The sequence below is a fragment of the Pseudorca crassidens genome, chromosome 16, assembly GCF_039906515.1.
Source record: "Pseudorca crassidens isolate mPseCra1 chromosome 16, mPseCra1.hap1, whole genome shotgun sequence".
NCBI classification, from domain to species: domain Eukaryota; kingdom Metazoa; phylum Chordata; class Mammalia; order Artiodactyla; family Delphinidae; genus Pseudorca; species Pseudorca crassidens.
The window spans coordinates 31,332,752-31,348,666 of NC_090311.1; the positions used below are offsets into that span (position 1 = coordinate 31,332,752).

Sequence of the window (15,915 nt, forward strand, 5' to 3'; positions counted from 1 at the left end):
CCGGGGATGGTGGGGTGAGGAAGGGTGGGAGGGAGAGATTACAAAGGGCCACAAAGAAATTTTGGGGGGTAAGGATATGTTCTCTATCGTGATTGTTGTGATAGCTTCGTGGGTGTTATTGCACATCAACACTTATCAAATTGTACACTTTAAACATATAATCTATTGAAAGTCAATTCTACCTCAATTAAGCTTTTTTTGTTTGTTTGTTTAAAGCATTCAAGCCACACAGAGTCAAAATCTCTCCTTCTTTATTCAGCATTTTGCCAGGAGAACAAGAGGACGTGGGAATGTGATTGGTGTCCTAGAAGGACAAATGCAGTCTTTTTCTGGAGAAGTTAGAAATAGACAAAAATCGATTCATGTACTCAGTGCCTAAAATGTAGAATGAAATCTGCTCTCAAGGGCTTTCAGTGTCAGCCTGACCTGAAGACCTGAAAAGCTCCCAACACCACATGTACTGCAGAAGAATTTTACCCCGAAGAATGATGGGCGAGTTACCCAAACTAGAGGCAAAATTAGGACTCCTTTAAATGTAGTTTAGGAAGATGTGAATTCCGTGACGTTGTATGCAAATTTTATATGCATAATTATTATTCAGGGGCCAGATTCCATGATTCCCTTCAGATTCTCAAAGGGATCTGCAACACCCTCCCAACAGTTAAATGTAAACAGTGGTAATTACAGTTGAAGGTTAGTGACAAAGATGTCAAATTCAACCTTTCTTAAGCGACTTGTCTCCACACCTTTAATACAAACTGATTTGAAATTAGTAATGGTTGTGCCTTGTTAGTTTAATAATTATATTTCTATAGAGAAAGGAAAATGGAGGGAAAAAATTAACCTTTCCTATATAGATGCCTGTTTTCATGAAGGTCATGGAGATGATTTGCTGAGAATACTTGGTAAGAATTATAGGTAAGAAGCCTGAGTGTGAGTTTTGCTGTATTTCACACTCGATGCATCATGTTGGAAAATCATTCAGCCTCCAAAGGAGATCCTGTCCCCCATCATCATCATCATCATCATCATCATCAATTTTGCAGCAAGAAGGTAGAGATGGTGAAGGTGAATAACCTCACTCTTTCTGCCTCCTGCCCCAGGGTTAAGGAAGGCTAAAACACTGGACACACTTTCGTACTTGTTTCTTGTGAAAATATTATCCCCTACAGAACAGGGACATGTGGGACGCAAAACGGATTGCAGGCCACAGTGCCATTCGAGTCCAAGTACACCACAGTGAGGGTCATGAAGAGTCTCCCTTGTTTCCAGCTTCAGCAAAGGAGCTGGATTTCTTTAAAACAGTATATTCTTGTCCTTGGATTTACAGTGCCAGCCCGTATGAGAGGACTGATTTGTCTTCTTAAGTCGTATGCCTGCCTTTCTGGGAAGCAGTCCCCAGGTGCCTGAACGATGCCCAGATTATATGAAAAAGACTAATCCCTGTTACATTTATAGCACTTTTTAGTTTTCAAAGCACTTTTCATTCATTATTTTGTTTGATTTTTACACTGAACCCAGCAGGTAATGCCATGTGGGTGTTACTTATGTCCATTTTACAGATGAGAAAACTGGGGCTCTACAAAGGTAATTTTATTGGTCCTGGACATTGTAAAGCAAATTGCTTTTGAGGGATGATTTAAGTTTGCAGAAAGAGTAAAGGATAATGAGTTTAATTGATAATAGCGGTGGGTTTCTGTACTGTTCTGGGTCCTTTGATATACATGTTGGAGGGAAGGGTTTGAAATACTTACAGTGGTGTGAATTAATTGATAAAAAGTGCATTCAAAACAGATAAAGTTGACTCCCACTATAGCTCCCATCTGTCCGTAAGAGATAAAGGTCGGTGAGTACCCGAAAGTCCCCGTAAAGTAGCCCTTGATTTCCAAGAAACTCCAGAGTCATGGGACAGGACCTTTGCCTCCTGTCACCCTCAGCCTGGTGTCTAGAGAGTTTCAGGCGGCGTAGCTGGTGCTGGTCAGGTCAAGACAGGTTCTAGTCTGGGGGTCCAAGAGCCAGGACAGTAGTCCTAATCTTCACCACCTGCTGTTCTGGCTTCAGGGGGTTGGTACTTACTGGTATAAAGTACTGCAAGTGAAGCACTGGCAGTGTACTTAAGTGCTACTTCCCCCAAGGAAAGTAACTTGTTCTTTGGTCCTTCACAATACAAAGGATCCCAGATCAAGCACTTTACAGTGTTAGCTCATCTAATCCTACAGCAGATGCAAAGGGAGAAACCATTATCATCTTGATTTCACAAAAGCGGAAATCGAGGCTCAGAAAGGTTAGGTAACTTGTCCAAGGTCACACAGCTAGTAATGAGGGGAGCCCGGCCTGTGTGCATATTTTCTGCCGAATCAACAGAGACTCTGGCATGAACTGTGTGACTCTGGCAAGGCCAGGGCCTCTCTCCAGACCTTTGTTCGTCACCTGCACAACAAGAGGGGTGGACTAGGATGTCTCCCAAGTTCCTGTTCAATATTCTTGGCCGCCTTTGATCTGCTATTATGTTGTACTTGCCGCCGAAGGTTCTTTTGTTTGCCACCAGAGGGCGCTCTGCTCCCAAAGCAGGAGGCACTGGGGAACGCTGAGTTCCCATTAATAGTCGCCCCCTTAATTGATAAAATTCTGGCCAAGAACAAAAATTCGTGTGCAGCTTTAGCAGAGGGAATTTGTGGAATTCCTAACAAGGCTTTCCAAATAAGAAAATTACTTCAAGAACCCCTGTTAGAATCTTTGCTGTTCTCATGGGGAAACTCCTCCATCACGTACCTCCTAGGGCTTTTGTGTGGTGGGGACCTTGAGAGAATCAGCGCTGGGCAGTTGGTGAGTGAAGGTAAGCAGGCCACCTGCACGTTTCCCAAACATCAGCCCCCTGTGCTTCTCTACCTTCCCTCCCGATTCTTGCCATGTCCCCATCCCGCTGGTAATATTTACTAAATGTTTTCCCTTACGTTGATTCATTTTTCTCACTTAAATAAGTGTACTCAGAAGGGAAGCTTTGTACTTCCCTGGTGGCGCAGTGGTTGAGAGTCCGCCTGCTGATGCAGGGGACGCGGATTCGTGACCCGGTCCGCGAGGATCCCACATGCCGCGGAGCGGCTGGGCCCGTGAGCCATGGCCGCTGAGCCTGTGCATCCGGAACCTGTGCTCCGCAACGAGAGAGGCCACAACAGTGAGAGGCCCACATACCGCAAAAAAAAAAAAAAGGGAAGCTTTTTATCACTATTATAAATGGAAAAGCATTATTTTTGTAACATGTACGAAAATAAACCTTTCTAGAATATAACCTCCATGCTTAGAATCAGAGAGTTTTGTTCTGTTCCATGCCCAATGCCTAGAAAAATGAGTTACTTAGTAGGCACTCAATGGATATTTTTTATTATATCAGTACAAAGATATTCATCTACATACTACCTATATAATCTTGAATATCATACTCGGGAAACACTGAGGCAGTGGAAGGTACTAGGAGAAAACTTGGTGATTTGGGGATTTGAGGCTTGTGAACTGACCTGCCATGTGGTGTCAGACCATGAGGCATTTCTCAGTGGGAGTAGCTGCCGTCCACTCCCCACCCCCCCATTTCCCCAGCTCACCTTAGCCAGCAACTCCAGATGTGACACGTGTACATATACCTGAAGCCCTGTCCAGCGTACAACTGTTTTCAGCCTGAACTCTCTTTTGATTCCAGGATAGGCAAAAAGTCTTCATCTGCCACTTCACATCCACTAGAATGGCTCTCATTAAAAACAAGCAAAACAAAATAACAACAAAAAAACAAAAAAAAAAGAAAGGAAAAAGAAAATAACAAATCTTGACAAGGACGTAGAGAAACTAGAACCCTTGTGTACTGTTGGCAGGAATGCAAAATGGTACAGTCACTATGGAAAACAGTACAGTGGTTCCTGCAAAAAATTACAGAATTACCACGTGATCCAGCAATTCTTCTAGGTTTATATTCAAAAGAACCGAAAGGAAGGACTTAAACAGATATTGTATAGCAATGCTCATACTGGCTCTATTCACAATAGCCAAAAGGTGGAAGCAACCCAAATGTCCATCAACTGATGAATGGATAAATAAAATGTGGTATATTAGATATACAATGGAATATTATTCAGCCTTTTAAAGGGACAAATGCCACAACATAGATGAACCTTGAAAACCTTATGCTAAGCAAAACAAGCCCAAAACAAAAGCATAAGTATTGTATGATTCCACTTACATGAGGTACCTGGAATAGGCAAATTCATAGAGACAGAAAGTAGACCTGAGGTTACCAGGGATGGGGGGGAGGGGAGTGTGGCGTTATTGTTTAATGAGCATAGAGTTTCTGTTTGGGATGATGAGACAGTTCAGGAAATGGATTGTGACGGTGGTTGCACAACTTTGTGAAAGTAATTAATGCCACTGAATTTTACGCTTAGAAGTGGTTAAAATGGTGAAATTTATGATACATATATTTTGTCACCAAAAAAGAAAAAAAGCTTTCACCTGATAAATTGGAAAAGCCTTTCTTGGAAAAGTCACTTGTGTTGAGAAGGTTCTGTGTCCAGCGGATTGATTATCAATGTCTACAGGGTAGGGGGAGTGGTGGCATTCCTGTCGCGCATCTGTGTTCCCTGCGGGCTAACTTCCATAGATTGACTCTCAAATGGGGAAAGTAGCTCTTGCGTCATTGTTGTAACTTGGTTCTTTTGACCATTCGGACTCCTGAACTCCACAGGTGAGAGGATGAGCCCAAACACTGACACCAAAGGGAGCTGCTCAGACCCTGAACGGAGCGGCAGTGACTGATGCCTGGGGGCTGGTGCCGAACTGGAGACCTCGGCCCAGCTCCGGAGGGCAGCACCCCTCAGCAATAGCCCGTGATGTCAGGTAGGAATGTGGCCCATTGTTGCCATGGATTGTTTCCCGAGAGAAGCTATAAATCCTTTTTTTTTTAATGTACTCTATCAGGTTTTAAGCATTGACCACTAATTTTAAAATTTCTTAAAACACAGTGAAGGCCAAACAAGATACACCTATGGGCTGTATTTGGCCCATGGGCTGCCAGTTTTTACCTCTGTCATACATAAAAAAAACTTCTTATTCCCCCTTTGACATTTTCAGCGTGCACAGGAAGGCTTGGGAAGTTCATTTCCAGAAGTTCATTCCAAAAACAGGCTCTGGGAATTCCCTGGTGGTCGAATGGTTAGGGCTCCGTGCTTCCACTGCAGAGGGGGCAGGTTCCGTCCCTGGTCGGGGCACTAGGATCTTGCACGCTGCACCGTGCAGCCCCCCAAAAATAAAAACAAAAGCTCTGGCTCCTGGATCAGCTACCCTTGTTGCTGCTTATAAAACATGATGTACTTTCCCTAGTCTCTGTGCTGGAACCACGAATGTGGATCTAAATCCTCCCATTCTTTAAAACAGTAGAATAAAAAAGAATGAAATTTTGCCATTTGCAAAACATAGATGGACCTGGAGGGTATTATGCTTAGTGAAATATGTCAGACAGAGAAGGACAAATACTGTGTGTTAACACTTATGTGTGGAATCTAAAAAATAAAACAAATGAATGAATATAACAGAACAGAAATAGCCTCACAGATACTGAGAACAAACTAGTGGTTAACAGAGGAGGGGGTGTGGGCAAAATAGAGGAAAGGAATTAAGAGGCACAAACCACTAGGTATAAAATAAATATGTTACAAAGATGTAACATACAGGACAGGGAATATAGCCAATATTTGATAATAACTTTAACTGAAGTGTAATCTATAAAAATAAAGCATTATATTGTACACCTGAGACTAATACAATATTGTAAATCAACTATATTTCAATTAAAAAGAAAAAAAGAAAAAAACCTGCTGTGTTCCCTCCTCCTCTGTGAAGGCCTCTGGCCCACAGGGCTCTCCTACTTCTAAGCCCGCATTGCCCATCCTCCCCTCTAGGTGGCAGCACTGCTACCGTTGTGCTGACCAGCCATTGCTCTCTGGCATTGTCGTCTTGTTCATTTTCCGCTGTTTTCCAGGTCTCTCCTGGAAAGAGACTGTTATGATGAAGGGGAGATCTGGATTTTGGACATCGAGACCTGACTTCCCTTGATGCATGATTCCTCCCTCCGCCTCCCCAGGAGGCCTGGGCTCCTTGCTGACTCCCTGGCCTCAAGGCTGACATTTCTTTGGTGACAGACGTGCTGAGGGGTGCTGGGGGGTAGACCTCGAGGCCACTTGAACTTGGAGAGTGGACCAAGCACGGAGGAGGGCCTGGGGCCTTGGGTTCTACGGGAGCGGCTGTGCCCTAAGAAGCTACAGCTCCCAGCCTCCAATGGTCATAGCCCTTCCAAGAGGAACGACCTCTACCCACACCCACCTCACCTTACACACACACACACACACACACACACACACACACACACCCCGTCACATGGCTGATTGGACCCATAATGCACACCTGGCCCAAAGGCAGCGCACCTATTAGCTGGAGAGCAGCCAGTGACCAGTTGGCCTACATGAAACTGGCAAGCTGACCCTATCAGATTCTGTCTTGAGAAATAGAAGATTTCAATAGGAGATTGAAGGACTGTTGGGCTGTAGAAAGAGAGAAGCAAGGTGGGCATGGGAGCCCTGAGAGTCAGCTCTGGCTGTCCCTTCCAAGGAGCGGTTCCGGGGATGCCCAGCTGTGCTCTGCTGTCGACCCTTGGGCTCCTTGAGATCTTTGTTCTTCATGCTCTTTATGCCTAATGTGGTGTCTAGAGGAGCTTTGATTCAAACATCCTTCTCCACCGATTTGCTCACCTGGTCCCAGGTGCTGCTTGGCCATTGGGTTTGGGGCCCAGCACCCATGAGACAGACGTGCTCATCCTCGATCCTTAGGGCGCGGCTGTGCTTGTCTGCCACGTGTTGCTATGAGTCCATCTCCCAGATGCTGCCTGAGCCCAGCCACAGAGCGTTCTGCTGAATAATCCAGAAGAGGAAGGTGGGTGATGATAACCTCACTGTCATGGACCAGCACGCTGAGCCGTGAAGCCCTGATGGGCACTGGAACTGCTGACCAGGAGAGCAGGCATTCCCCATGTCCCCGCCATCCCTCAGAAGCCAGCTTTGGCAGGGGACCTTGCCTCCATCCTCCTGGCACTACTGCTCCCATTTCCTTCCCTCCCACGGCTTCCTCCGTGCTCTCCTCTGGCCCTGCTCCCCCGTGTATGGGCTCATGGTCACCAGCTGAGCAGAAGAATCCCCTCCCCAGCTTCTAATGGCTTTTATCAGGATTTATCAGGATTAAAAGAGATGCTTTATAGGAAGAGAAAAGAATGTAAAAGAAACTAAACATGTAACTGTCTGAAGTAGCTCGTATTCATGGGCCCAATTCCTCACCCTCCCTGCATTCATGCCCTTTGCGATACATCCCATTGTGACAAAGCATAACGCCCCATCTCTGGAGGCTTAGCTACGTGACCGGCTTCAGCCACTGGATATTAACAGACATGGAAAGAGTCTTGAAAAGCACATGCACGCTGGGGTTTGCTTGCTCTCTTGTCTCCGCTGTCATCGTTGAGAAGGAGAGGGCCAGGTTAGCCCGCAGGTCCCTGGAGTAGGAGGATGGACCCGAGGAGCAGAGCCCCGCCTAGCTCAGCCAAACCCCCAGGCTGTGTACAGATCTGTGTTGCTTTAAGCCACTGAGTTTTGGGGTAGTTTGAATTTGGGGCAATACTAGCTCATATACACCCCACCCCCAGGTTCCAGCACCAGGAAGGGAAGGAGACTCCTTCCCTGTGCCCAGGGCGGGGCATCAAGCTTCTCTATGGGGTCCTGGATCTCGCCATCTCCTCTCCTCTGAGGGGGCTGGAAGGAAAGGGCAAGGATCGTTGTGAGGCCTCCCAGCTCTCCAGCAGGCTGAGGACACAGAAGCAGCTGGAACAGATGGCCTTTCGGGTCTCTTCAAGGCATGGAGTCGATGCCTTCCTAGAGAAGGCATGACATCCAAATGGGTCTGCAGCCTGGGAGTTCCAAAGGCTGCCTCCGTTCCCTTGGGTGCCCTGAGATGAAGAGGGCAAGAGAGATCATCTCCCTGAGAGAGACTCAGAGATGGTGGTTTAGGAAATTGTGCTTCCTTCTGAGTGAAAGCAGTGAGAATACATCCCATATGTGGCCTTGTGCCAGGACACCAAGGGACACAGCTCCAGGTGACAGGGGAGGAGCAGGCTTTGACCTGAGCTGAGAGTCAGGGCTCAGTCCCCCTCCTCCAAAAGCTCCAGGAGGGACGCACAACCCCCTCTAGAATCTCTGATCTTCTGATTAAACCTATTTTGCCCCTGAAGGTAAACCTGAAACTCTTTATTCTTTCATTTTCTTACATTTTTGTTTAAGAATAGTTTAAAATATTTGAGTGAAAAACAAAAGACTCCACCATCTTGTGTTCTCCTATTTTTATTGGAAATATACAGAATTTCAGCTACATTGTGGGCATAGTGGGCTTTGATGAGCTTTCCTGAGAACAAGCCACCAATTACAACACTGTTTTTGTGGCAAATGCATTGTGAATCCTAAGTAACAGTCCCACAAATGGCCTATTAGAGCATAAACCATTACCAGGTGGGGCATGATCATGTTTCCCAAACTATTTATTTCTAGAAGCAATCTGCATTTCAGTAAGATGTAAAGAATCCCAAACTTTCCTAAAGCATCTTTCATTATAATATGAAGCATAATTTATCTAACCTGAAAAAAAAAAAAACCAGAAAAGAAGTCGACCACTTTTTCCTAAGCATTTCTTTCCCATGGTTCGATGTAATCCAATCCCAGATGTGCAAAGATTTCTTCTTCACTTCCTGCTTTGAGAAACATCCTCTGAAAGCATAACAAGACATGTGTGCATTCAGATATTTTTGTTAAGCATCTCGATGCTGACACAGTGAAAATATAACTTGTAGAACTGTTTTGTCAAAACAAATCACTGCCAAAACACATTACCCTGCTTCTGAGGATAGAAATTCATCTTACCTGACTTCCGTACTTTTTGTATTTTCCCACCCCCCCAAAACTTAATAAGTTAAGGTAAAAGGATGACAGCCTTACATATTCAACTAGAGGCATTATTCTTCCTACGGATCTGTAGTTCTTAACCACAGTTGCTCATTAGAACTACCTGAAGGAGTTTTTTAAAAAAAATGTTGAAAACTGAGCTATACCCCAGTCCAATGAAGTCAGAAGCTCGGAGAGGTCTTGTCCTCCATCTGTTTAAGGGGGCTGGGAAATTCTCCTGTGCAGTCAGGATTACATACTGCTGCCATTGGTAAGGAGGAGCGGTGATTATAGGATACTTGTGTATGCTGGGGCCTCCTCCTGGCCTTCCACCCCTGCCCCGCTCCCGCCAGCCTCCCACCGCATGATCTCTGTTAGAGCAAGCACCACTTCTCCTCCAGCCCTTCTTATTATAGCACAGCGTTGGGCCTGTAGGAGGCACTCGCTTATGTTGAACTATTTGTTACGTGTCAATTTGTAAGTCTTCCTACATCGTGTTATGTGAAGCTGTCTCCACTCACATGCTAGACCACTGAGGCTTTCCTGCCAGCATCCACAGCCCTCTCTTATGACAGCAGCACCTTGATTTTTCTTTGGGAAACCACTCCTCCCTACTCTCAGTCTCTGAGGGTCAGGTGGGGCTAATCCCACCTCCAAGGAGGGGCACATGACCCAAGCCTGGCCAATAAGAGCCATGGAAAAGGGTTCAGGGATTGGCACATGGCCCAGGCCTGGCCAGTGAACATCAGCTAGGGCTCTTGCTGGAACTATTAGGAAGGAAGCTCTTTTCTGAAGGGGTAGCTAAGCTAGAAGGATGGAATTTATAGGAATACCCTGCCTGAGAGTGAAACCAACACTGAGGGAAATTTGCATGATCACCTTGATACAGCCACACCTGAAGTCCATGTTATCCCAGATGCTACAGTATATAAGCCAAATTCTTTTCTTTTTTTTGCCATTTCCATTTTGTATTCGGTTTCTGACACTTGCGAGACAGTGCTAACTAAATACACCTCATTTAGACTATAAGCTCCTATAGGGTAAAAGCCATTACTTCTAGTTATTTTGTGTCTTCTTCCTCCTCAGAGCTCTGTTTAGTGTCTTTGATCACCGTAGGAAGAGTAGATCTTGGCATTTGTGGACTTAGTTGAATATTTAACTCTTCCTAATTCATACAGTAATCTATCATTTTGCTGAGGCAGCATTTGGACTACTGCAAGGCTAGCATACCAAGTGAGTCTCAGCTGGTGTGTGAGTCTAGCTGACTGCTCATCTACATCTCAGGGCAGCTCTGTTGCTCTCCTTCTTGCAGTGGACTCTCATTAATGACCTATATGATCACTCAAAATGCTAATTCTCACTGCATCTGAGGGGTACTTGAGTGATATTTGTGATTTGGGGGGATCCTTAGTTTTCTTTGGAGTTACTCATTGCAGTTACCAAGGATATACCAAACTCAATTAATATTCACTGTTGGACTGGTTCTAGGGGCCCAACTAGCCCATCATCTTTGAGTCCAAAGCCTCTGAGGTGCATTCTGGGCCAGGTGGGGACTATGCTCCCATCAGGATCTTTCCAGCTGCCCTCAACTGTGATCTGTGCGGACAGGGCACTCGGGCAAAGGAAACTGAACCTGGACACTAAAATTAGTTCTGGAAAAGCACTCAGGGAGCCAGCCTTGGTGATGAGGATCAAAGAGGCCCATCTCAGGGAGACAGCTCCACCTTGGTCTTGTCATATAGAGCGTGGTTATCCAGCACCATCTTCCGGTCGTGTGTAGCATAGCGCCGGAGGTCTCTCTCAAACTGCTGGATAAGAAATAATTAAAATAAATTACTATCAGGACTTCCCTGGTGGAGCAGTGGTTAAGACTCTGCGCTCCCAATGCAGGGGGCCCGACTTCGATCCCTGGTCAGGGAACTAGATCCCACATGCATGCCACATCTAAGGAGCCCATGTGCTGCAACTAGGGAGCCTGCCTGCCGCAGCTAAGAACCAATGCAACCAAATACATAAATAAATTTTTTAAAATAAATAAATAAATTACTATCAAGTCTAGAATGTCTTCGGTATTATGTGTTTAGAGATATTTAAATCCCAATACAGGAAGTCCCCTATATACAAACGAGTTCCGTTCCGAGAGCACATTCGTAAGTCCAATTTGTTCGGTAAGTCCAGCAAAGTTAGCCTAGGTACGCAACTAACACCGTCGGCTATATAGTACTGTACTGTAATAGGCTTATAATACTTTTCACACAAATAATACAAAAAAAAACAAACACGAAAAATAAAACATTTAAAATCTTACAGTACAGTACCTTGAAAAGTACAGTAGTACAGGACAACAGCTGGCATACAGGGGCTGGCATCGAGTGAACAGGCAAGAAGAGTTACTGACTGGAGGAGGGAGAGGAGGTGGGAGATGGTAGAGCTGAAGGATCGTCAGCAATAGGAGACAGAGGGCAAGCTGCGATTTCACTCATGCCTGACGCTGATGGCTCAGGTTCTGGTTCCTTGCTGGAACCAGATGCACGTTTGCATCTTTGAAAGTTCACAGTTTGAAGGTTACTATGTAGAGGACTTACTGTAATGAAATGTCTACCTCCACTAAACATTCTCCAAGCAATTTTCTCCCCCAGGGCAATAGTCTACGATGACAAAGCTCCATGCTCACATGCACACACTAGACTGTAAGCTCTGTGAAAAAAGGAACCTGATTTGTTCTGTTCATAACCATATTTCCTCCTCAAATGACACCTGGCACATAGATGTACAGCAAATATTTGCTGAATGAATACATGAGGATTGTGAGGATCGTGTCCAAAATAATACCTGGTCCAGAGTAAATGCTGGATAAATAATACTTGGTGTTGTTTTTTATTTGGAATATCACTCATATAAAAGAGGATGAGGGGTTAGGAGACCCAGATTCCAGCCTGGATTTTGTTCCTGTCTGGCTGTGCATCTCTCTGCAAGTCACCCAGCCTCTCTGAATCTCGGTTCAGAGGGTGGAGGAAGTGCATGAGTAAGGTCCCCTCTGGCTGTAACATCCTCTCATACGAGATTCTGTAAAACTGATGGTCTGAGCCACCTGCCCCAGAGTAGCATCTCCTATGATCAGGGTGAGCTCGGAGGCTCCAGGGAGCAAAACCTGCAGCCTTAGATAGAGGACAGGGAAACCCTGGAAAAGGAGGACAATGAATGAAGTTGTCGTTGAGGTTAATTTTCCTAAGAAGCACAGATCTAGAAATGTTGTCCTTTCCATGTGGGATTAGGGAGCAAGGAGGGAATCATTGCGCCCTCTAGTGGCGAGTATGGGAAAGCTGGCAGAGACTGGGAACTGCCCTTCCTCACCTGGCTGTGTGAAGACAGACTTTCCAGCCAGAAGTTCTTTATAAGGGAGTGGAAGAGAAACTATGGCTGTGGAAGAATCAGGGTGAAGCAGATTCTGGGTGCAGTAGCTGCTGGCCTGTGAAAGTACAGGAGTGTTGCTTAGCACACGGCCTCCTACAGTCCTGGGCCACTTGCCTCCCGTCCCCCCAGCACTTAGAGCAACGGCTCCTCACACTGGGCGTGGGGGGAGGCTGGAGAGGATGGGGTAACAGGTGCAGTGAGAAGCCCCCCTTGGCTCCCCAGTTCTGTGTGGTGAGAGATCTATGCCTGGACTCCTCTGCTAAATCCTCAGGAGCATTTTTCCATATTCTGTCAGGAATTATAATGATGTCTTCCATTTGAAGGGTAATCATATTGACTCAACCAATATTTATTGAGCACCTACTATGTGACAGGTGTGTTCTGGATGCTTGGACTATAACAGAGAACAAAACAATGATGTCTGCCTTGGTGAGGCTTGGATTCAACAGGGGACACAAATAAGACACAGTAACAGCATAAGTAAATTACATGATATGTTAAAAGGTCATGCTGCGTACAGTGCAGGCCTCATAAAGGAGGTAGGATCTGAGCAAGGACTCGCCCAAGGTGAAGGAGCTAGCCAAGTGGACTCTGGGAAGAGCACACCGTGCAGAGGGAACAGCTAGAACAGAGGCCTTAGGGAGGGGCGAGCCTGCCTGGTTAGGGAGAGAGCAGTGGGGAGGAGTTCAGAGAGATGAGGGTGTGGGGAGACCACGCAGGGTCTCGTGGCCACTGGAAGGCCTTTACTCTGCGTTGAATGCGGAGCCCCTGCCAAGTTTTGAGCAGGAGAGTGACCCGATCTGACTTATGTTATGACAGGATCACTCGGCTGTAGGGGGCAAGATACCAGTCAGAACAGCTGTGGTCATAATCCGGGCAATGATATCCTAGTTAATGTTTATGGAGAGCTTACCCTGTGCTGGGTGCTGGGCTGATTTCTTGCTTTATATTAATTTCTGATCTACTCTATTATCACTAGTATTTAACAGCTTCTAAAAGAGTCTAACAATACTTCTAAAAGAACAGTATTAAGTATACAATTAGCCTCAGAATTGTGTTAAGATGAAGGCACTGTCTAATTAATCCTCATTACAACCCCGTGAGGTTGGTACTGTTATTAGTCCCATTTTTCAGATGAAGAAAGGAGGCCCAGAGAACCTAAGTAATTTACCCAAGGCCACACAGCCAATGATGGAGATAGGACTCAGACTCCTGAATCCCAAAGCTCAGGTTCTTTACCCTGGACAGTTCTGCCTTCTGCTTTACAAGCTCTTTAGTTTCTCTCAACAACCCTGTGAGATAGGCAGGGCAAGGATGGTGTCTTTTGTTTCAGATAAAGAAAACTGAACATTGAGCAGGGGCAGTGATACTACAGTCTGGCTGTATCACTGGTCACAACACACTTCAGAGGTTGGCCCGTGCGTGCTGCATACAGTTGTGCAAGTTGTGCACTGCAAAACTCTAGAGGGCGCCATTCACTGTGTAGTCTTTGTAAATATGCATGTTTCTTATGACAATTTTCTGGGAAATGGCAGTAAGGTATTTTAAGGAAGAGATGCTTTTTAAAGTTGGCGAAAGGGGGCCATTTGGGCTAGTAAAGAGGCTGGGGTAGCCTAGGCATCTAGCCACCATTGTCCATGTGTTTCCGGAGGAGAGAGTGTACCTCCTCTAGCATCTGACACAAACGTGGACAATACTCTTGAAGGAATCTCAGCCAATAAAGTCATGCTGACAAACGGCACATCTAGTTTGAAGAAATATGATTCAGAGGAAAACAAAAGCTTCTTTTGTTTGTTTTTTTAAACTAATGAAGTCCATACCCAGTCCAGAAATTGCACTGTACTTGGATGGTTCTAGAAAAACCTCAGCTTAATGTGTCCCAGTGGATGCATCCTACTCAAGAAATCTTTAGGGCACAAGATCCAAAGGAAACTTTGTCAGCTTAGTAGATGAGACAACCTGGTAACTTAATGACCCCAAACTGGGGTGAGATTAATAGGTGAAGTGGCTTAAGAACATTTCCCAGGTGCTGAAATCTTTGGGTTAAAAGGTGAAATTAAATTTCTAACCTACAAAATTTTAGACCAGATCTAAACCTGGTCACCCACCAACATGTATCCACCTGGGGACAAAACACATCGCGTTCAGCGGTCACATAAGCTGGGGTGTAAAGATGGTAACACAAGTAGCTACTGTTTGCTGAGCCCTTACCACGTTTAAACACACGCATCTCATTTAACTGGATGGCAAACTTGGGAGGTGGGCGCCACTATTATCCACAATATAGATGGGGCAACTAGGACTTGAAGAGGTTATAATTTGTTTAAAGTCACCCAGCTAAAAAGTGGGAGAGCTTAGTGCTCTGTTAGTGCCCCGCAGAGCCAATAACAGTAATTTCTGAGAACTCTGAGAAAAGAGAATAAAATGTGCTGAAGAGACGCCCATGTTCAAAACAAAGTGAACAAAGAACAACCATCTCTGCCAACGAATCCTGACTGGCATGACCTTGCATAACGCTGGGCTTCTTTTTGGAACTCTCCCCTTTCCCAACAGACTCTGTTCCCAGAGACGTATGTCTATCAAACAAAGTGCATTTATGATGTATTGTTTCATCAGCTTTTCTAATTTTAATGAATGAAAGATGCCAGCCAACGTTTTTGATTAGAGTAAGAAGCTCTAGTGCTGAGATCCTGTGCTGAAATGATTCCGGCTGAAAGCAAACACACCTGACATTTAACTCAAGGTTGAGGACAATTAATTTCTACGTCATTTATCATATAAAATCCTTTAACGACTCATGTCACTCAAAGCAACAGCCAACTACATGGGAAAACAGTGTGGGGTGTTAGCTGGGAGGGTGGAGCACAAGCTAATGGGACGAATCTCGGGCGCCATGTCTATGAATATCACATGATGGGAGCTGGGAGCTGCCACTCGGCGAGCACTGGCCCCGTGCCTGGCGTGGTGCTGGGGGCTTCGCCAGCTTCATCTCACTGGATCTCTGCAACCCAGGGAGGTAGAGGCATTTTTGCCCTGACTTTCCTGATGGGAAAACTAAGTCTCAGAGGACATGGGGAACTTGTCGGAGATCACCTAGCTCGCAAGAGTCAGAGCAGGGGCTTGTGACCAGGTCTGGGATGAGCCACATTGTGCCTTTAGCCACCAGACTGCTTTCTCTGCTTCCATGGTTCTCATACTTTAGCTGCGTCACCTGCAGGGTTCTTTCAAACACAAATTGCTGGGCTCTTCCCCCAGAGTTTCTGATTCAGAAGGTCTGAGGTGGGGTGGAGAATTTACATGTCTCCCCTGTTCCCAGGTAAGACTGATGCTGCTGGTCACGGGATCTCATTTTTTTTTTTTCTTCTTTTTGTGTGTGTGTTTTCAAAGCCTATGCAAGCCTTAACTTATAGGTGGTATTGCTTCCTCTATATGCAGTCACCCAAGTCCTACTGATTTTACCACCTAAATAAGATTTGAGAGTCTTTCT

At 45.5% G+C, this 15,915-nt stretch overlaps 1 protein-coding gene across 1 annotated transcript in view; it reads right to left on the reverse strand.

Moving 5' to 3' along the window:
• Positions 1 to 8,753: 8,753 nt before the first annotated feature.
• Positions 8,754 to 15,915, reverse strand: part of DNTT (DNA nucleotidylexotransferase) — a 34,417-nt gene continuing 27,255 nt past the window's right edge. The window contains exons 10-11 of the mRNA XM_067708880.1: positions 10,739 to 10,822; positions 8,754 to 8,840 (exon numbers count right to left, since the gene is read on the reverse strand). Coding sequence (XP_067564981.1) covers positions 8,754 to 8,840; positions 10,739 to 10,822 — 171 coding nt within the window. The remainder of the gene's footprint in view (positions 8,841 to 10,738; positions 10,823 to 15,915) is intronic.